Consider the following 20,870-nt stretch of genomic DNA (forward strand, 5'->3'; position numbering starts at 1 on the left):
ATTTGGCCTTACTATAAAATAGGTTACTAGGTTAATGTGGCAAGTTTTTGGTTATAGCATTTAATATATGTAAATTGTTTCTTTTTAGTTCCTATTTTACTTCGTGATTTTTTAAAAAATAAATGGCTGCTGAATTTTATCAAATGTCTTTTCAGCATCTAATGTTATACTATGGCTTTTTCCTTCAATTTTGACTCGTGTATAGAGTTTCTGATCTTGAACAATCCTTATATTTATGGAATAAACCCTACTTGTTTATTGTGATGCATTTCTAGCTTCTCATTGCTAATTTTTTTCATTTTACAAATGAAAATGAGATACAATTCACATACCATGAAATTCACCTTCTTAAAGCGTACAAGTTAGTAGTTTTTAGTGTATTTACAAAACTATACAACTATCACTATTATCTAATTCCAGAACATTTTCATCACCTCAGAAAGAAACTCTACAGCCATTAGAAGTCATTCCCCATCCTTCCTTACCCCAAGCGCCTGGCGACCACTAATATACTTTTTATGTCTATAGATTTGCCTATTCTAGACATTTCATATAAATGAAAGTGTACAATGTATGTCTTGTGTCTGGCTTCTTTCAGTTATCATGCTTTAAAGATTTATCCATGTTATAACATGTATCAGTACTTCCTTTTTATGACTGAATCATATTCCATTGTGTGGATATACCACAAATTTTGTTATTCATTTGTTATTCAGTTGATGGCCATTTGAGTTGTTTCCACCTTTGGCTATTATGAATAATCTTGCCATTTGTGTACAATTTTTGTGTGGACATATGTTTTCATTTCTCTTGGGTATATACCTAGGACTGGAATTGCTGGGTTACGCAGTAACTGTAATTTTTTTGAGGAACAGCCAAACTGTTTTCCAAAACTGTTGAACCGTTTTACATTCCCATTCGCAGTGTGTAACAGCTGTTATTCTGTCCTTTTAATTATGGCCATCCTACTGGATGTGAAGTGGTATCTCATTGTGTTTTTGATTTATATTTCCCTAGTGGCTACTGATTTTGAGCCTTTTTCATGTGCTTATTGGCCATTTGTATATCTTCTTACACAAATATCTATTCAAATCCTTTGCCCACTTTTAAATTGGGTTATTTCTTGAGGTGTAAGAGTTGCTAAAAAGTATATATCTATAGATATATAGATGGTATAGATATAGATAGATACAGATATAAATATCTATCTATCTCTATCTATATATGTATATATCTACATCTATATCTATATCTATCTATCTATCTATCTATCTATCTATCTATATATATATATATATATATTTTTTTTTTTAAGGAGGGCGCAGCTCACAGTGGCCCATGCAGGGATCGAACTGGCAACCTTGGTGTTATTAGCACCACGCTCTAACCAGCCACCCTGATATTTTTTAAACAGTTTATTCTTCATGTTTCTATTTTCTGAGGGGGCACTCCAACTTTTGGAGGGTTTTGCTGAATATTATCAGATCACTGGATGAAACAATAGTTTCTGGGCAATTAACATTTTTGTTTATTTTTGCTTGCATTAGAGAGTAACTCAGACATCTCCTCTACAAGTACCTAACCCGTCTTGGATGCACCACCAGTCATACCTCATGCAGCCTTCAGTGAGTGTTCAGATGTGGGCAAAAGCCAAAGAGGCAATTTGATGTAATGAGAAACAGTGGGATTTGATGACAGGCGATGTGGGTATGAGTTCTGGCTCAGGCCTTGTGCAACCCAGGTGTATGACCTTAGATTCTGTGAGTTTGTTATTCTTAGACGGGGATCTCTCTAGACTGAGGGGCAGAGTACCCATTCCTGTTGCATAACTGGGTTGCTGCCCACCTATCATTTCTCAGGATTTTAAAATGTCTGTCTTCAATGGTCCTGGTAGCCATGAATCACTGCTGCAGGCAGCCTCACAGGATGCTGCCACCTAACCCTGTCCTTTGTTGCTGCCTCTAGGGTTCAGTTCTGACACCAGGCATGGATCACCCCATTTCTCTCCAGCCTGCCTCCATGATGGGACCTCTTACCCAGCAATTGGGCCACCTGTCCCTCAGCACCACGGGCACGGTAAAGCAGGATGTTTCTGATTATAACTCCTACTGAGCAAGAAATACCTATGCAGTGCTCTTCAGGTTAAATACTTCTGAGTGGTAATGAAATCACTTCAGCATCATTGAGGGCGTACTCAGAATGGGGGCTAAACTCAAAAGCTGATAATCCTTGAGCCGGGAATACAGCCATTCTGCTCCCCAGCCACTTCTTTTAACTGATTCCTACTTGGGAAACTAAACAGATAATGTTTCTAGCTACCTAACTAGTTTATCTAGGAGTTCATTCACATTTCTTAGAACTCTTTATCAAAACATTAAGAAGAAGAATGGATGAAGCTCCTTAGCTGTCTTGTAGGTCTGCTGCATTCTGATTTGCACAGGAGGGCTTAAAAGCAGTGCATTGAGGAAAAGCAGAAGACAGGAAAGAGGAGGAACGGAAGTCATGTAGGGAGAAGTCTCTGTAAGCCAGTGTACTTTAGAACTACCTGAAGTGCTCTTAAAAAGCACAATTAAGTTAGACTCTCTGGGGAGGGAGCACAGACATCAGTAGTTTCTAAAACTCCCCAGGTGCTTTAAATGTAGCCAAAAGTCACCGCTCTAAGCTTACTGATGTTTTTCATTCTAGTACATGCCAACAGCTGCAGCCATGCAAGGAGCTTACGTCTCCCAGTACCCCCCTGTGCCTTCTTCCAGTGTTTCAGTTGAGGTAAGAGTTTTACAGGTCTCTTTGGATTCAGGACAGGAAATGAACAGAGGCAAATTCTCTCCCCCCCATCAAGACCTTCCTCTCACAACGATGCTGATTCTGTGCTCGCAAATAGCTGGCAGGTGTGTGAAGAATGCAGGAAGGAAGGCAAGGCTTAGATTGTGTCCTTGAAGAAGGCCCTTCCTGACGTTTGGCCGGACAGTAGTTACTACCAGGCTGCTGACTTTCTTGGGCAGAGGACAGGCAGCTGTAAATGTTGGGGCGTACTCACACAGGTGTATGGCAGCGGGTAGGTGGGGGAGAGCACTCAGCCCCGGGGGGTTCACGCGGCCCCTGTAGTGGGAGGTGAGGTGTACATGCATGGGGTGACGCCCCTGCCTTGGCTGTGGACAGGAGAGCAGCGGCCAGCAAAATCAAGTGACGGTGGACGCTCCCTCAGACCATGGGCTCTATTCTTTCCAGTTCAACAAGTAACAGTGGTAAGAATCACATGCTGAGGGGCTGGGTGTGCTGCGCAGCCTGACGTCAGAGTCGCACATTTACCATCCCCCTCCCTACCGTCTCTGGCTTATTCCTCCTTTAGGGTTTCCTTCCCCATCTTTGTTGAATACCAATGAATTGGAGACGCTGATGCTCCCAGACTCCAGAGGGCTAATGAGGAATACACACCACGTGTGGGCCCTGCTAAGCACTAACACTTGGCCATCGTTTTTCACAGGCCTGGGCCTGAAAAAGAAATCTCTGCACTCCTGCCCTCTTCTACTCCTCCATTCCTGATGGAGCCTGGGGGAACTGTCACTTTTTGTGTATGCTACATTCAAGGTGATCAAAAAAACTTTTCTTTCTTTTGCAAAGAAAGTTTTATGTTTTGTTTTTAACTGCAATATATTCTTTCCCTACCCCAAAGACACATGGTGCCTGGAGCGTCTTCTCATCTTTATGAAAAACACTTTTTGATGTGTTGGACTTATTTGGGGAGGCTTTTAAAATTTTTATTATTTCTTCTCTTAAAAAAAGAAAAAGAAAGATGTGCTAGAACATTGAAGGAGTCCTACTGTGGGCCCTTCTTACTGAATTTAATTACAGACATTTTGGTATGTGTGTGAGAAAATGTGCAGACTTTAAAATTTTTGTTTTATAAAGCTCTTAGCTCACACATCCTGTCTCTTCTTCACACATTTTATGACTTCTTCCTCTCATCTAGATTGTTCTTTTACTCTTTTCCATTCAGCAGAGCTTGCCTATTTAGATCTTTTTTTTACAGTTTTTAATTCTGTGAATTTTTCTTTTGAATGAAATTTCATATGGAATTTTTGGGGGCTTGGCAAGGAACAAGGTAATACGCTAAGCAGGCAGAGGAGCTGGCTTTTCCTCTCGCTGTCTTGCTACATCTTGGGAGAAGAACCTAGACTTTGCCTTCAGGAAGCAGAGATGTGACCGAGGCTCATGAAGGAGACCAGCCCACAGCCCTTGGAAGTCATTCTTGAGCCAAATTGAGATGAAGACTAGGTCTTCCCTGGCGAGTTCCAGAAGGGTGGACTCACTGACTTCTGAGTAATTCTTCTCACTGCCAAGGCCAACCTCTGAGGAAGTGTTTTCTCCAGCTACAGCTTTTCAGGAACACCTGCTTTCCTGCTTCCTGGAGGATCTTCTTTACTGTTCTGGTCTCAGGACGCTTTTGCTCCCCATTGTACCCTCACTGTGCTCAGAGCCTTTGCAGTTGTGGCCTTGCTGAGTCCCCACTGTGCAAGATCAGTGGCTTCACCTCTAGGCCAGTGGTTCTCAAGGAGGTGGCTTTGTCCTCAGGAGGCCATTTGGCAATCTCTGGAGACATTTTTGATTGTCATGCCTGAGGATGGAGGCTGTTGCTACTGGCATCTAGTGGCTAGAGACCAGGGAAGCTGCTAAACATCCTCCGGTGCACAGGAAGCCCCAGCACTCCCAACAAAGAACCATCTGGCTCGCAATGCCAGTAGTGCCAAGGCTGAGGAAGCTTGTCGGAGACAGTCGTGTCCCTGCCTCCTGGACCAGAGGATTTGGTAAATCCAACCCTGGACACACGCTGCCTTTGACACTCATGGGACTAGTTGAAAGTGACAGAACTGGGGTCCTTTAAGTTTCCCAGGCTTTGACCTTTGACACCTCCACGTACCCTGAAAAGGCTTGTGCTGTTGTGTACATGCCACATGCACACAGATCAAAGTGGGGCCCGTTCCGTGTGTGCTGTGCAGGGTGGGGAAGGACAGAGCTTTCTGGAACTGTCCAAAGCAATCTGTCCGTCTTGGTGTGTTTGGGCCCCTGTTACAGGAAACCAGACATCATGAATCATTTTTCTTCTCGTGGAAAGACAGGGAGCTAGGCTAAGAAAGGGCAATAAATCCCATCTCATTATTTACAAGGTCAGGAGTCCTTTAAAAAAGTCTATTAGTTGCTCTTTGACTCCATCTCCTTCTGCAAGACCTCACTCTGTGCACATGGAGACAGAGAAGAGAAAGCCTTTCCCACCTTCTAGGAGGTGGTAAGAACCTGCACGTGTCTTCTCCCAGCCACTCCCTTACGATGAAAGGAGAACTCTGCTTCCTTTCACTTCAAGGTCAGGTGTCTTTCCACCAGACAATCAGGCTGTAGGCCAAATGACAGAGAATGGAGAAACAGGTGTTCATTGGGCTGGTTGTCAGGAGAAGAAGAAGATACTGGGAAAAGAAGCTGTAGTATCAGTTATACATAGAGCCTGGGTGCAGCTTACCCTCCCTTCCCTCCCCGCCCAGAAGTGAGTCCCAAAGCTTTCTACCCTTAGACTGTCCTTTTGTGCATCCTGGGGGTGAGTAAGTGGGGGCAATGGGTAGGATATAAAATATAAAGGACAAAATTGCCACTTTTACTTTTCTCATCGGTGCTCCCAACCTCAGGAAGGGGTCAACTAATATAAAACAGCCCCAATAAGCTTCTAGAAGGGTTTGGCTGGGCAGGTAGCAAACGAGCCTCCATCCCTTAGTCAAGGAAAGTATACTGCAGATTTCTTGCCAGTGGCCTTGAAGAAAAAGAGAAAACAAATCTAGAATCCTGTTCATTTGAGTCGCTTGGGGGCGCCTTACTGTGTGAGGGTTAGTGCAGTGGGGACCTTTCACACATGGAAACTGTTGTTGATGTCATTTCTGCCCTTCCCTTGCCTCCTAGAACTCCCGATTTCCTCCTCTGTATTTAAAAAAAATGCTTACATGTTTGTGTCTTTGTTTTAAATCCTGAAATTACTTGTGTGTTCCCTTCACGTGCGTCTACTCAATGAATTCTGTTAATGAGTGTTTCTGGTTTGGGCAAGTGTGCTTGGGCATGGGAAGTGATGGGGAGCCCGAAGTTATTTTTGTAGTGGTAGTGGCACTGCGGAATTTCTTTTTGATGTTTTTGGTTACACTCATGTTATTTTTTCCCTAGGTCTTAGTTCATTCTAAGTTAGTTCAAACATGGGTGAGTGATTGGATAGAGGAAAAGAGAAGGAATGAGGGATACTTTTTCTCTCATGAAATAGCCTAGCGGTGCCAGTGTGGGTGGGAATTGTAGGGGAGCCTTCAAGCTCACAGCCTAGGGCTGGGCTCTGTAAACAGTTATGCCTGGTGTTTTCTGAATTGTCTTCGCGGAGCCCAGATCATACTTTCTCTACACTTCACATCTCATCCCCATTCATTACAGATGCTCAAAACATTTTTTTAAAATTTTTTATTGGGGAATATGGGGGAACAGTGTGTTTTTCCAGGACCCATCAGCTCCATGTCAAGTCGTTTTCAATCCAGTTGTGGAGGGCGCAGCTCACTGGCCCATGTGGGAATCGAACTGGCGACCTTGGTGTTGTGAGCACTGCGCTCTAACCACTGAGCAAACCGGCCGCCCGCTCATAACATTCTTATTTTAGTACTTTGTTTTTGTTTTCAGTCAGGTAGAACATATCTGAGTCCCTTCCTCAAAGGATATAGTCCTTTACTAGGCTCGGCGCCTGCCTGTCCCATCTCACGCCTGTGTTATGACTGTTCCTCTCGTGCTGAGATGATACAGACCCTACCTAGGCTGATTCGACTTCTTGGAGGGTGTGGGTGGAGATTATGGAACATGTGGGAATGGTGGTGGGGAGAGATGTTCTTTTTTAACCAAAGAATTTGAAGAACTGTCCAGACTTGGCCTGGTGGCTCCAATAATCCTTGTAAGTCATAGACAGGGGTGGTAGGGAGACATTCGCTGAGGGTGAAAACTAGACCTGCTGCTGCTGCTCCGACCATCCCGGGCTTTCATTCCTCTTCCTTTCCTGACTGATCTGTGAGCCCATTCACCCCTTGGTGCCTGCAAAGCTCACTGCTTCAGTGTCAGCCTTTGGGGGCCCACATGGAGGTTGGTACTTTGCAGCAGGTGTTGGAATGGAATGTCACCGGGATCCTGGAGAGAATCATTGTTGCTCTGGGGCCTGTGCTCCACCTCCTGGGAGAGCAGCAGCACTGCACTCAGGAAGGGCCACTTGGACCTTAACCAAGGGATAAAACTTACTGGATCAGGTCGAAACTTGTCCCCAGGCTCTGCTAGACTAACCTCAGAGGAGAGGGTGGGTGTTAGGAAAGCCAGCCCGTAAGGGCTGGGTCTTAAATCTCGTGCCTTGTCAGTGATTCTGCCCGATTCCCTCTTAAACCAACTACTCCATTTCTGTGCTGATGGGCATTTTCGGTCCTGCCACGCCTTAGCAGATCCCTCTGACTCACTCAGCTTTCACACCTTCCTTTCCTAGGAGGAGGAAGTGGCCTATGAGCTCTATGACCCTTCTGATCTTGGCTGAAATTGGCTGCACTTTTCTAGCGGTGGTCCCCACATGACTAGTGATGAGAAAGCCGTGTCCTCTCACCTGTTACCACGGCTTTCTCCCTGGCATGTCTGGTTTTGAATAAACCTTCCTTCTCCAAGCATATCCCAGCCCTTCCTTGTCCGTGTTCCAGATCTACCTCACAATTGCACAGTTCAACAAGGGCACAAGCACCTGGTTTACAGCTTTCCTTTAATCTGCCCTTCCCTTCCCGAGGATCAGGAAGCTGGGGGCCAAAAAGCGTTCATCAAGTACAAAAACTCTTGGTTATTTCTGTTCCTGGAATGCCTTCTTTGGGATTTTGAGCTCATAAATCACCCTAGAATAGTGTGAACGCTTCAGTTAGGTCTTGCTATGGTAGGCCCGGGGGACAGGCCTTGTACTGAGGGCCTAGGACATTAATTCTTGGGAGCCCCCCTCAGGGACACCAACGTTGGAGCAGAGCTCAGTACTTAAGAGGATGAGTTGGCCGGCGGCTACCCTATAGTTGAGAAGGTGAGTACACAGTAAAGAGGGCGTTTGTGATTTTTATGGGGCTGGAAAAGCAGATGTTCCTTCTCCATCTTATTCCAGTTAGAGGGTTCATTAAAACAAAATGTCCAACCTGGAGGCTGGTAAGATTTCCCAGCCCGAGTAAAGAAAGTCCTCAGCCCATTACTGGTGTCCCTGTCCCCGAACACGTTACTTCTTGGGTGGTGAATGGTCTCATGCACTTACCACCTTGGAGGAAAAAAGTTTATACTCCAACACATTTTGTACATTTTTTCTTTATCCAGAAGCTTCTAGTTTTATACTCTTCCCATGTCTATGCCAGTGCCATCCTTCTGGCTTCTTTTCTGACCCGTTGGTATTGTTTCTTCACTACAATTTGGTAGAGCTTAATTTTGTCTTATTTCAACTTTTGTTTTGAAATAAAACACAAACCTTTACCTCCTGGTGTCTTATCCATGGGTGGAAGCTGGGAATTTGGTGAGGGGCCCAGATTTGCGACTATGGGAAAACAGGTGGCAGCTTAGGAAGCCAAAGCCATGCCTCACAAGGCGGGAACTGGGCACCATGAATCCCACTTTGTTCCAGCACCTCATCCAGGGGCACCAAGACCAACTACACGAGCAGAAATTCTGCTCTTGATGCCTCTTGCACAAGAAACGCCAAGTTTGGAGGTTTAAGGATCGACCTTGGAAGATTAAGGGCATATTCCTCCAGCCTGCTATCTCCTACACCAAACCACCAATACTCACCCTAAAACCCAGTCTTCCCCTCAGGCAAGTGTGAGAACCTATGTTGAAGGGAAGATAAATACACAAGAGTCTATTAAATCTCTATCAAATGTGGTTTTTATTCAACTGACAAGCACTTTTCTACAGCTGCACTTGTGGAACATCACATGGCAAAAACAGGAGTTTTCTCTAGACTTTTTTTTCCTTTTTTAAACCTTATTAAAAATGAGATTGGTCCTAAAAATATAGAAAGAAATAAATTTAAATTCACAAAAAACTGTACATTATCAAAAAGTCACTAAAACACCACATTTGGTTATATAAAAAGTCAAGTCCCTTTTGTTGTAAAAGGAACATGAAAACTTGTTGGTGTCGATGGTGTGGTGGTTTCTTCCTGTTACCAGACTGATGGGGGAGGGGAAACACAGGGGCAGGGGTGGTTTGTTTTTCATTTTTTAACCTGCCTTCCCTACCAAATACTCTTTGTCAAGAAGAGAAAATCCACCTAGCTCAAGGGGCAGTGAAAATGAGGAAAGAAAAGTGAGAAATGGCCCCTTTGATCATGCCTACCCCACCCCTGCCTTCGGCCCCCACTTCTTCCAACTGAGGCTAGGGCTCCACCCCACCTTAAGAGTGCCTGGTCCCTAGGGAAAGGGATGGAGCTGGAAGAGGAATACAAAGTAGGAATAATTGAGATTTCACTCCCCCGTCCACCTCACCGCCAATAAAATTAATCTAGTACGTTTTATACCAGGGGAAAACTGCCATGGGGAAAAGAATAGCCCCCAACTATAACAGTTCCAAATGTCTGACTAACACAAAGTTTGTTACAGCGCAGTTATTTAGATAAAATATAAATATTTATGCATAATATAAAGTCAATTCAAATATTCTTCAATCCACCTTATTTAAAAGCAAAAAAAAAAATCTCAAATAAAATTAAAAGTTTTGAGGTTTATCTGACAGAAAAGGCGACTTTAGAAATAGGCTATGGGGGAGAAGGGGCATAAAGAAATAAGAAAGGGGCTGCCCCGGACCTACACTGCCCCCTTCAGTGGCTATTCAGTGCTGCCAAGAAGTTCAAGGAATGCTCTACCTCACCTGGCACCCCTCCCCCACCAGCAGACCGTATCTTGGGTGCGTCAGCTCTGCTTGGGCCAGCCAGCAGCCACCTCCCCAGTGCAAGTACCCGTAATCTCTGATGGGAGGGGCTCTGCTGAGCAGGAAAGCAGGGGGCCGGGGACCCATGGCTATAGCTGGGAGTTAGCAGCTTTCCTCTCACATGTTGGGGCTCAACTTGGGCATAGTCACATGGAGGGCAGTGGTGGACCCAGAACCCCTCCTCCCTACTCTCTGCTCCAGGGTCTCTGCTGCTGGGGAAGGGGTCCCGGGGTATGAAGTAGACAAGGGAAGGAAAGCACAACTAAACCCACAGAAGTTCATGGGATTAGGAAAAGATCCAGTTCTATCCCTCTCCCTGCAAAAGCTTAAGACTCAAAGCTACTGAAAGGAGAGGGAGTTCCTGCTGAAAGATTGCACAGTTTAAGAGGCTGGAACAGAAGTGACTGGGGGAGAGAGAGGAGAGACACAGCCTTGTACCCAGAAAAACTGTTCCTGTGGTTTCCCAAAGACAAAAAGGTGATGGTTTAAAACAATGGGAAAGCTGAGGAAAAAAAGATACTTGGGGAAACTGAATGGATGCCATCAAACAACACAGGGGCACAATCACAGTATCCTCTCGCTCTCATACATACACACACACACACACCCTCTCTCTCTGTCTCTGTCTCTGTCTCTCTCTCAGGACAGTCGATTGCTACCCGGCCTCCATCTTGGGGTTTGCCCAAACTCAGCAGTAGTTGTCCCTGAGGAGTTTCCAAGAGGAGGTTGGGGTAAGAGGTGGGGGAAGGAGACCGGAAGGCCCAGGTCCAGGGGGCCTCCCTGTCCTCTCCCCAGCTACTGAGTTTCAGAAAAGGCTAGAAACTCAGCATGTGAGGACTTTCCAACATTATAGAGGGGACAGCTATTGGCAGAAGATGAAGACAGAAAAACAGGGACCTCTGAACTTTTTTTTTCCTTTGAAGGGATAAAAGATTTTGGGGAAGAGAAAATAATGAAGGAACCCGTACACAATAGTTTTACATTATTGGATGACAGAAAATCTGAAAGCAGGGAGGAGGAAAGATGAAAAATTGAGAGAAAGAGAGAAGCAGGGGAGGGACTGAACATGGAAGCAGCATGTTCAGGGCCCGGTGTCCGGCTCGACACACTTGGGAGTTAAGTCCACTTTACTGGCCGTCACTGCGGGTCCACGCACAGTACAGAGTGTTTCTCGGTTTCACACATTCACTAGAACTATTGCTATTGTTAAATAGCCCCAGAATGCTGGGGCACGTACAGGGAAGAAGCTGGGGGAGGAAGTAGGGACTTCTTTCCTCCTGCTCATTTTCAATTAGGAAATAAAACAGAAAGGAAAATAAGTTTTTTCTTTCTTTTTTGGCTTTCAGTCCAGAAGGACCTCATCTCTGCTCCTCTTATCTGAGGAGCAAGAGGAGGAAAGGGAGAAAGGGGTGCAGGGATAAGAGGATGTAGGGTGCTGCCAAGGGTAGGGTCAAAAATCAGGGCTGTATCTCTGACTTGAGTCTGGACCCAGGGCAGCATCAGCAGGTGCGAATGGCAGGGTTTTGTTTGGAAGGCGGGCGGAGACACAGGTGACTCCACCTCCCTTGCCTCACAGATTGGCCTGTTTTCCCTGATAAAACTCCTCCCAGCGGCTCTCGAAGAAGCGGCGCATGATGTGCCCAGCCTTGCCCACTTCTGAGTCATCCTCGTTGAAGGTCTGGCAGTTGTCAAAGACCAGGAGGGCATCTGCCGCAAACTCCTCTGAGCTGGTGTACCTGGGCAGGGGCGAAGGCCGAGCGTGAGTGGGGCAGGAGTTAGAGGCATCAGAGGAGCCGGGGAGCTGCTGTCCACTTACCCTCCTCGCAGCAGCCGCTCCCGCATGGTGGAAAAATCCATAGGGTTTTTGATGATGCGCCGGTAACCACTCACCAAACGTGGGTTCACAGGCTCCAGAAAAGGCCAGGCTGCATCATGGGATTCCATCTCCATCAAGATAATCCTACCATTAGAGGAACAGTAATAGCTGCATCTCACGAAACATACACTGATCCCGCCCAGCCTTCTGCTCTGATCAAGGAAGAGCCAGTTGTCCCCAGAATTCACTCAACTCACTCGCAAAATGTGAGGTCACTGTGGTGGTTCCGCATGGAGAATCGGCGCCGCTTTGAGGGGGAGAGCCCTCCTTCTGAGTACCGTGGCACTGCTGGGCTTTCTCGGACCCTCGACAGTACCCGGCGTCGGCGGCCATCACCCTCTGGGAAGTTCAGCTCGTAACTACTTTTTCGCTTCTGGCCTCGTTTGGGGAAACCAGGCTTCTGAGTGAATTCTCCCTCTACCTGCTGAGAGGAAACAGGTGAGATCAGCAACACCTGGCGATGTCCTCTGCTTGCCCTCAGTTCCCTGCAATCCCTGAACGTCTAAGCGTGATTGAGAAGGCTGCAAAGTACTTCCGCGCGTAAGTCAGTATGTGGATTTATTCACAAAACCCAGTAAGACAGATAAAGGGAAAGGATACCCACTCCCATTTTAGCGAGGAAAGCCAAGTGAGGCTACAGAATGTAAGTGACTTGTCCAAAGGACAACTCAGCAACCTAGGTTCGCTAGCACCTAGTCCAGAGCTCTTCCCAAGGAGAGACTGAAGGCATGGTAAGCAGCGGTGTTTGTAGGAAGGGTGGTAAATGGAATGAGAAAGAAAATCTGACTTCTGCTTAGAAGTGGAATGAGAGAACAGAAGCCTTACCTGGGCCAAACATACAGCACAGAACCAATCTCCTTCTGGAACAGCCTCCATCTTGGGCCGATGGCAGTATATGTGGCAGCCACGGTCACACCCATCACAAAGCAGAAGAAACTCATCGTTGTCACCCTTCCGGCAGACTAGACAGGTCTGGACCAAGGTTGTGGAGGCAGGGTAAGCCATCAAGCCTGTCGCCAGTGAGCCCACCCCCCTGGCTGGCTGCTGGCTGCGCAGCCTCCCAGGCTGTCCCGTCTCTTCCTTACCACTTTGTTGACGGACTTCTCCCAGGCAATGGACCGCTCCAGCTGGCTCAGACACAAGCACACCTGGGCTGCACTCCGGCACCGCTCAAGCGTCTGGCGCCAGACCCGAATACGAGGGGTGATCTCATAGGATCTGGAGGGAGAAAGTGGTGACCTTTGAATGAGGAGCAGGATCCACTGAACTTATCCCTTCCTTCCAAGACCGAGCATGAGGGCTCACTCACATCTCCGTGGCGGCGCACTGGGGGGCACTGTTGGGCATGCTAAGCAGCGCCTTCTCCAGCACAACCTCATGGGCTGGCCAGAGGGGCTCCTGGAGGTACCGCCGCTCCACATTCTGCTCCAGGGCGGCCAGTCGCATCACAGCCAGGTCCAGAGGGTTGGTCGTTATACGCTGGGGGGCCAGTCCTTCCCTGCCTCGACCTCTCCAGGTGATATCCTCCTGAGAGTCGGGCAGGTGCTCACAGTAGGCCAAGTCTTCACGAACCGAGTCTGGGCCAGGACATGTCCAGCCCTGCGGGTGACAGAGGAATGACACTCCTCATAGTAAAGAAAGAAAATTAAGCAACAGAAAAAAATATGACTCATTAAGGTCATGGGAGGTCATTTGTGAAGGAGGGATCTCGGATCCAAGGTTTCTCTTAACAGCGTAAAAGAGATTAACACCCTCCTTTCAATAGCCCCCTACCGTCCAGCCCCAGTGTACCCGGATCTGCAGATCAGACAGGATAACCCGCTGTTCCAGATCTTCCACCCACTGAAGCACAGCTAGGTCTGTCTCATATGTCTTCTCTTTGGGGGACCAGCTCACAATTCCTTCTTGAAAAGCAGGTAGCTGACTGGGCTCAAAGATGGGGTCTGAGAACACAAGGCAGAAGCAAAGGCCCATCAGGCCATCGTCCACAGCAGCCGCTCAGTACACACCCTGGGCTCCTCAGCTCAGGCCAGGTCAAAGCATCTATCTTACCTGTTGAGGGCCGCAGGCAGACTTCCTGTAAGAAGTCCCTGTGCTTATTCAGGTGTTTGTGAAGCGCCTTCTCGCGGATGCCTCGGGGGTGCAGCGCTTTGAGTGTGGCGTCCAATGTCTCAGGATCTCGGATCCACCACCAGCCCGAGCACATGTCTGTGAACAGAGTTTATGTATGTGGGGTGGGGTAGGAACCAGCTATAAATCACATGGCCCACATCTGATGCCACTCCTACCTGTACTCTTACCCCAGTTCCACCCCAAGGTCACTCACCAGCAGGGACAGGCTGTGCTGTCAGCTGGGTTAGGTAACGTTGCTCCATCTGTTTGAAGAACTTACTGGGGGGTCTCCCTCTCCGTTTCGGCTGGGCCAGCCCTGTGGGCGTCTGTGATGTTTCACCAGGGTCTCCTGTTCGCCTCTTAGGGGCCATCCCAGGTAAGGGGGTAGAAGAGAGCTGCACTGGAGAACAGGGGTTGGCAGCATTGGGCCTATTCACCTGCACAGGAGATGAAACATGAGGGGACGAGGGGGTTTATGTTTAGAGGACCCTAGTGGCTCCCCATCCCTTCCCCCAATTTTAGCAACAGACCACAGCCAGGCAATGGAGCCGTGGCAAGATGAAGGCAAGTGTATACCACTGATTCTGGCTACTTACTGGCTTGGAGGAGACAAGAAGCTGAGGGGCGGGGGTGGGCTGGTCCTCAGAAACTGCAGGGGGTGGTGTAGGGGCAGCATTGCAGGGCATCTGGGCTGAGAAGTTAAACCAGGGGGCTTGAGAATTAGGGTTGGATTCTGCCTCTTCAGGCTCTGGCTCCTCCGGGGGCTGTGACGGGGTGGGGTCCAGTTTTCCAGGGCTGCTATCAGGTGTGAGGACCGAGCTGCTCAGCAGGGAGCCGTGGCTCTGAGTCTGGCTCAGCCAAGACAGGAAGGCTGACTGGCTGAGGTCATGCTGGCTCTGACCCAGAGACAAAAGGGAGCCTTCTGGCTCCAGGAACCCATTATGGGACTGCGGATGGGACTGAAGCTGGGGCTGGGGCTGAGCATTAGCCTGAAGCTGGGGCTGGGGCTGAGTCTCGGGCTGAAGCTGGGTTTGGGGCTGGTCTGAAGCCTGGCTGCTGACAGGGGATTTAAGATGCTTAGGTTGCAGAGACCCAGGCTTAGTTTTCCGAGGTCGGCCTCGGGCCCGGGCCGGAGTACTGGCAGAGCTGCTGGAGCCGACTAACTCCCTCTTCAGAGAAAAGGGGGCTGGGCTGAGTGCTGGATGGGCTGCCACTTTTAAGGAGTCAGTTTCCTGCTTTATCATATCCTCAGGAACTGTAAAGAGAAATAAAGAACTTAAGACATATACTGATAGATAAGAAGAACGAAAGAGGGTGTATAAATGCAGGATATACACTGTCTTTTTCTCTTGGACTCAATCCCCCCTTTTGAGATTCCACTGGAACAGCTTATATGCCAATGAACAGTGTCTGGGAAAGAAACACTGTTCTCCCAAGTATTCAGCAGCAGCAGCAGAATTGTAAGCTAACATTTATTCAGAACCAAATATATTTAAGCACTGTTCTGAGAATGTTCACTCATGTTAATCCTCTCAAAAGCCCTACGAAGTATATACATACTATTATTAGTTCTGTTTTACAAATGAAGAAACTGAAGTACACAGCTGGTAAATGGCAGAGCAGGCAGGTAGACAGTCTTACTCCAGGGCCTGTACTCTTAACCACTATGCTATACTGATTCTCGTAAAATGAAAGAAGCCTAAGCTGACGAGGCAGAGGAAAAGGAATTGTTTCACTTTTGTTAGACAGCTCGCAATTCAGGCTCTATGACACACCTACCTAGGCTCCCCTCTGTTCCTTCCACAAAGATACCAGCCAAATAGGGCAACACCCAGTAGCGGCGTCTGTACCGGTCCTGTCCCAAGGAGACTGCCCGAAGCATCTGGGATGAATGAAGCAGCTTTTTGCGAAAGAAGAGCTGACGCTGGGTAGGCAATGGAAAAGGAAGATGAATAAAACACACATCTCCAGAGTGACGGTGGTGACTTCACCCAGTATATGGGAGAAGGGCAATGGCTCTCAGCTTCCCCATAAAATTGATACTATCTGAGCCCAACTCATGATCAATTCTCGCCCAGCCCACATCTCCGGCTCCTGGGAGGTTAGAAGCACAATACCTTGCTGAGTTTTTCTATCTGGCGCTCTAGCTCTGGGATGCTAGATGCTGTGACATCAACCTGGAGAAGAAACAAGTGGACACCAAGAGAAAGTAAATTGTCAGATTCAAGAAAGAGAAATGCAGTTGACCCTTGAACAACAAAGGGGTTAGAGGCGCCAACACCCTCCCTCCCCTCCCCTATTGCTGCGTAGTCAAAAATCCATGTATAACTTCTGACTCCCTCCAAACTATAGTTGTCCCTTGATATCTGCGGGGGATTAGTTCTAGGACCCCCTGTGGTATCAAAATCCGTGGATGCTCAAGTCCCTCATGTAAAATGGTGGAGAACAATGCATACAATCAGCCCTCCACGTCTGCGGACTCCTAACCACGGATTGAAAATATATGTGTTTTTGATCCTCCACAGTTGGTTGAATCCGCAGATACGAAACTCATGGATATGAAAGGACAACTGTAAACTTATTGAAAACTATCTGCATATATAAGTGGACTTGGAAAGTTCAAACCTGTGTCATTCAAGTCACCTATAATCCATTTTCCAACTCCCATTTTCCTTGGTTGGGGGCTAGTACCTCTCCATCTCTTCGACCCCTGCGGCCATGGACAGCTGCTGCATTCTCCTCCTCTTCCTCCTCCTCCATGCCACTAGTCTCCTCCATGATCCGCGAGCTGCGCCGCCGCCCCAAGCTTTCCTCTGGCCCCTGCATCTCTACCTCAGGGCGCCCAGTTCGCTTGGCCAGCGCAGTCTTCAGTCTTGAAACAGAGATTAAGGGAACTGGTGAGGAAAGTGAGACTGCTGCAAAAGGGAACACTTAGAATCTAAGCCATCCTGAGCCCTGGGGTAAGGTCCCAACCGCAGAAGAGGGACCAACAGCATCAAGTTCCAGGCAAGTCCTGGCGATGCTTCATCCTTTCCCCCTTCTCTCCTCTTTTTCGGTGCTACCCTCTGTCCTGTTCCTACCTCCGGAGCCGGCCTTCAACAATCCACTTGTTTTTCCTATAGCTGGACATACTCTCCAGGGTCTTGTCAATCTCACTGCAGGGGAATAGGGAACGGGATTTTGAGATAGAAGTGGCAGCACACACACAAAAAGAAGAGAGGCTCACGGGTAAAGGGGCTATAGCTGAACAGGAAGTTTCAGCCTAGAGCCCAGATTGAATGAACAGCAGAGGAAGGCGTAGGTCCTCCCAGGGAAGGCACTAAGATTCCATCCCAAAACCCTCCAGCATCTCCAGAGCATGGCAGGCAGTGGACACACATCACCCAGGATGCTGGATGGCTAAACAACCCCCCCTCCCATTCTGACTGAGGCACACGGGCACCATCCCCAGCCCAGCCCCTCACTTGATGATGAGGGTGGAGCCGTTGAGCTCGTGGATAAGGAAGGCCAGGACAGCAGCTTTCTGGTGGGGTGGCTGGGCCTGGAAAGGCTGGGTGCGCAGGCTGTCACACAGGACTGGCTCCACTCCATACGCCATGAGGAAGCAGCGCAGGACCTCAGACACATTGTCCCTTGTCAGTGGGATCTCCGACACCTTTTCCCCCAAGATCTTTAAGGACTGTTTGGAGAATATAATGGAAGTTAAGAGAGAAAGAGGAACAACTCAAGTTGTGTGAATCTGGAATAGGAAAATACAGGAGAACTATGGGGTTAAGAAAGGAAAAGAATCAAAAGTTGCTCAAGTGAAGATAAAAGAAAGGTGCAAGAGAAAAGGAGCAAAATAAAGGAAAATGAACAAAATATACAGAGAGAGGTCAGGAAAAAAGAAATAGAAGGAAAAATATGAAGACAACAGAAACTACACCTCCATTCACTTGCCCTGATCATTTTAGGCAGGGGCCTTTTCATGTGTCTAACTTAAAAGGGAAAGCAAAACTGAGCAAAGCACTGGGCCCCAGGCCCTCCCGGATTGCCCAGGAAAGGACCTCACCTGACAGTAGGAGGGCAAGCCAGGGTCACAGAGCGCCGCCTTCAGGAGCCGCACCAGCAGGTCCTGCACCTCGCCCAAACTGTCGCCTTGACACAGGAGTCCCTCCTGTAGGACCCCTAGGCTAGGGACATCTTTGGCAGGGTCAAAGCCTAGCACCTTGCCGAAGCTGTGCAGGAACTCCACAATGGTCAAGCAGTCTGAGAAGGCCCCGCTAGGCAGGATCAGACCAGGGATGCGTGAGAAGTCGGGCAGAGGCTGTAAGGAGACAAGTGGTAGGAGGTTCTGTCAAACAGATTGGGTACCTGGGTGGTTCTTCTTTTTATGGAAGTGTCTTCACAACTGGCCCCTCCAGGACCCAGGACCTGTTCTCCCCTCACTACCTGGTGGTCAGTCAGACACATGTCCTCTGTGGGCTTCTTCATCTCCTCCAAGATCATCTGCTGCCTCTGCCGCTCCTCTAAGCGCCTCTGTGTGGCCAGTGTTTTATCTGCTTTACAGGCTGGCTTGGCTTTGGCCACCTCCTCCTTTTCCTTCATTTTTACCTTCTCCTTCTTCTCTTTCTTGACTTTTTCCTTCAGTTTTTCCTGCTTCGTCTTTACCTTCTCCTTCTCTGCCTAACCAAGCAAGGGAGAGGAACCAAGAGTGACATAAAGATTCTAGTCACCACCCTTCCCTGGGACCCATCCTCTCTACCTCAGAGCCAGAAACGTGACTAAAAAAATACCGACTCACACGTCTTACAAAATCAGTTTGGTGACTTCAAAGTTATACTTGTGTGTACATGTACCTACCTTGGATTTCTTCTTAGCTTCTTTCTGCTTTAAGCTTTTGGTCTCTTGTTTCCGCTTGTTTCTGGCCTGTAAATCATAAGGGAAGTAATTTCTCCTCAAACTCTGAAAGCACCTCTGCTTGGAGTAGGGTTCAAAACAGATAAGGGTGCTGGGGAGGAGAGGTGAAAGATGGGACAAGCGTTTGGCGATGGATCAATTCTCTCACCCGGGAGAGGTCCACCATCATTCATGGACAAGCCCAATTCTCTAAATCAAGCCCCCACAAATTCCAGGTAATGAAAGTACGCTGCTACATGGAGGGTGGCACAGATACAGGAAAAGGAAGGCAAGACAGAGCAGGTTGGAAGAAAAGTTAACCCCCTGTGCAATCTCTGATGTTCCCTCACCTGCCCTTGGATAGTAGTCTGACACTCTCCACGTTGTACCTTCTGCTTCATCTTCTTCTTGATTTTACTCATCTTTGCTTTTTCCTCCTCATTCAGTGTTTCTGAGGGCAGAAAGAAAAAGGAAGAGTGAGGCACGCAGACCAATCTCTGGCATCCAGAGCAATACATGCCTGTCACAAAACTGGCTTCCCAAACAACTCCCTGCAAAATCTAGAAGTGTTTTTTTTCTTTTTTTTCCTTTTTAAGTAATACAAAATAAAATGTTGGGTGGGGGAGAGAAATGTAGGAGAGGCACCTGCTATGGGGGTAGCACAAAGAACTCAAACGGTATCTCCCTGGAACAGTCCCTGGAACAGACTGGACTGCTTTAGAAGGGGTCCTAGAGGCCACGATGGTAGCTTCATAACCTATCTATCTTCCAGGCTACCAGACAAGGGCAGCAACCCACAGACTGATTCTTGAGCAGAGAAAGGAAAGAGAAAACCAAACTGCCAGGGAAAGAGGGTGGTCTCCAGAGTTGGAAGTATTGATTAACCAAGAATGTGCCAGAAAGAAAGGGCTCAGATAAGGGGCATCTCAGTGGAATCAGATCAACACTGACATAGCTGTTGTTTATGCTCAGTTCCTAAGTCTTGCTCCACAAAAAGATCTGAATTTCTTCCCCTCTGGAACACTGAATATTGAAGTGTGATTCTGCAAACAACAGAGTTTTAGAATTGATGCTTTTGATATGATAGTACCTATTCTATTCCAGCATAGAAACACTACCACTACCACATCTGTACAGCAACCCTCTAAGTTAGACAGATGTTATCTGCAGATAAACCACTATAGGTTTCTATTAAAATATAAGTGACTTGCTCTAGGTAATGACCTAGAATTCAGCAGAGTTGGAACTGTGAATAGGAGCCAGAAGATTCCAAATTTTTTCAAATTCTTCATTAATGTATCACGGTATATGCAACATTTACTGAAAAATTAGACATTTCCTACCTATGTATCCCACTAAAACAGTGCCAATTATCTTTTGGATTTAGATATGATTTCTGAACCTCCATGATGGTGGCAATGAGTAAAGAAAGCGTGCACAACCAAAACCAGTAAGATTAAGGAGCTGAAAGACGGTAAGAAAGGACACGGGAGCCCTTTCCTAACTATCACATCTGGGGCCCACGCAAGGTTCCACTAGTAAGAGCATCTCAAGGAAGAAACTGGTTGTTGAAGAAGTACCACAGAAGAGCTGCGACCCTGATGCCGCTTTCCAGGGAGGGGAAGGTGATTCAGATTCATTCTGTCCGGACAATGTCAGTCATGCTCCCGGGAAACCCAGCCATCAGCAATTCATCAACATTTCAGATACCTCACAGAGCAAGCAGAATCACAAAGTAAGAAACACCACTGTACCTTGGGCCTCCAGTTTCTTTAGGAGGCGGTTATCTGTCTTACTCAACAGTTCAGTGATTTTGACCTTGGGTGGCCGACCTCGGCCCCGTTTCACCTTGGGAACTTCCTTGGTCTTGGCCTTCTCAGTGTTTCGAGGTCGGCCCCGTTTCCCAGTAATTGCCTGAATCCTGGATGGGATCTCCTCTGCAGACAGTTGTACCCACTGCAAGCCCTAAGGTAATAAGGAAGACTTTGTTACAATGGGAAGGGTCAAGGCAAGCCACCAG

The 20,870-nt window shown here is 47.6% G+C and overlaps 2 protein-coding genes across 8 annotated transcripts in view; one reads left to right on the top strand and one right to left on the bottom strand.

Moving 5' to 3' along the window:
- Positions 1-6,017, top strand: part of RBMS2 (RNA binding motif single stranded interacting protein 2) — a 40,520-nt gene extending 34,503 nt beyond the window's left edge. The window contains exons 11-15 of one of the 2 annotated variants that reach the window (XM_033117298.1): positions 1,548-1,625; positions 1,966-2,076; positions 2,686-2,766; positions 3,160-3,245; positions 3,485-6,017. In XM_033117298.1, the coding sequence (XP_032973189.1) occupies positions 1,548-1,625; positions 1,966-2,076; positions 2,686-2,766; positions 3,160-3,240 (351 nt within the window). In that variant the 3' untranslated portion in view covers positions 3,241-3,245; positions 3,485-6,017. Of the gene's footprint in view, positions 1-1,547; positions 1,626-1,965; positions 2,077-2,685; positions 2,767-3,159; positions 3,246-3,349 lie in introns of both variants that reach the window. The other variant, XM_033117297.1, reaches the window with a different exon arrangement.
- A 2,905-nt stretch (positions 6,018-8,922) lies between these two features.
- Positions 8,923-20,870, bottom strand: part of BAZ2A (bromodomain adjacent to zinc finger domain 2A) — a 32,419-nt gene continuing 20,471 nt past the window's right edge. For 5 of the 6 annotated variants that reach the window (XM_033117291.1, XM_033117293.1, XM_033117295.1 and 2 more), the window contains 20 exons: positions 20,605-20,815; positions 19,201-19,301; positions 18,815-18,880; positions 18,404-18,637; positions 18,024-18,278; positions 17,437-17,651; positions 17,053-17,127; positions 16,664-16,844; positions 16,090-16,149; positions 15,752-15,896; positions 14,569-15,227; positions 14,187-14,409; positions 13,913-14,068; positions 13,652-13,803; positions 13,170-13,459; positions 12,946-13,078; positions 12,686-12,832; positions 12,058-12,284; positions 11,801-11,944; positions 8,923-11,720 (listed from right to left, as the gene is read on the bottom strand). In XM_033117291.1, coding sequence (XP_032973182.1) covers positions 11,555-11,720; positions 11,801-11,944; positions 12,058-12,284; positions 12,686-12,832; positions 12,946-13,078; positions 13,170-13,459; positions 13,652-13,803; positions 13,913-14,068; positions 14,187-14,409; positions 14,569-15,227; positions 15,752-15,896; positions 16,090-16,149; positions 16,664-16,844; positions 17,053-17,127; positions 17,437-17,651; positions 18,024-18,278; positions 18,404-18,637; positions 18,815-18,880; positions 19,201-19,301; positions 20,605-20,815 — 3,840 coding nt within the window. In that variant the 3' untranslated portion in view covers positions 8,923-11,554. The remainder of the gene's footprint in view (positions 11,721-11,800; positions 11,945-12,057; positions 12,285-12,685; positions 12,833-12,945; positions 13,079-13,169; positions 13,460-13,651; positions 13,804-13,912; positions 14,069-14,186; positions 14,410-14,568; positions 15,228-15,751; positions 15,897-16,089; positions 16,150-16,663; positions 16,845-17,052; positions 17,128-17,436; positions 17,652-18,023; positions 18,279-18,403; positions 18,638-18,814; positions 18,881-19,200; positions 19,302-20,604; positions 20,816-20,870) is intronic. The other variant, XM_033117292.1, reaches the window with a different exon arrangement.

This window comes from Rhinolophus ferrumequinum, chromosome 10 (genome assembly GCF_004115265.2).
Source record: "Rhinolophus ferrumequinum isolate MPI-CBG mRhiFer1 chromosome 10, mRhiFer1_v1.p, whole genome shotgun sequence".
Lineage (NCBI taxonomy): Eukaryota > Metazoa > Chordata > Mammalia > Chiroptera > Rhinolophidae > Rhinolophus > Rhinolophus ferrumequinum.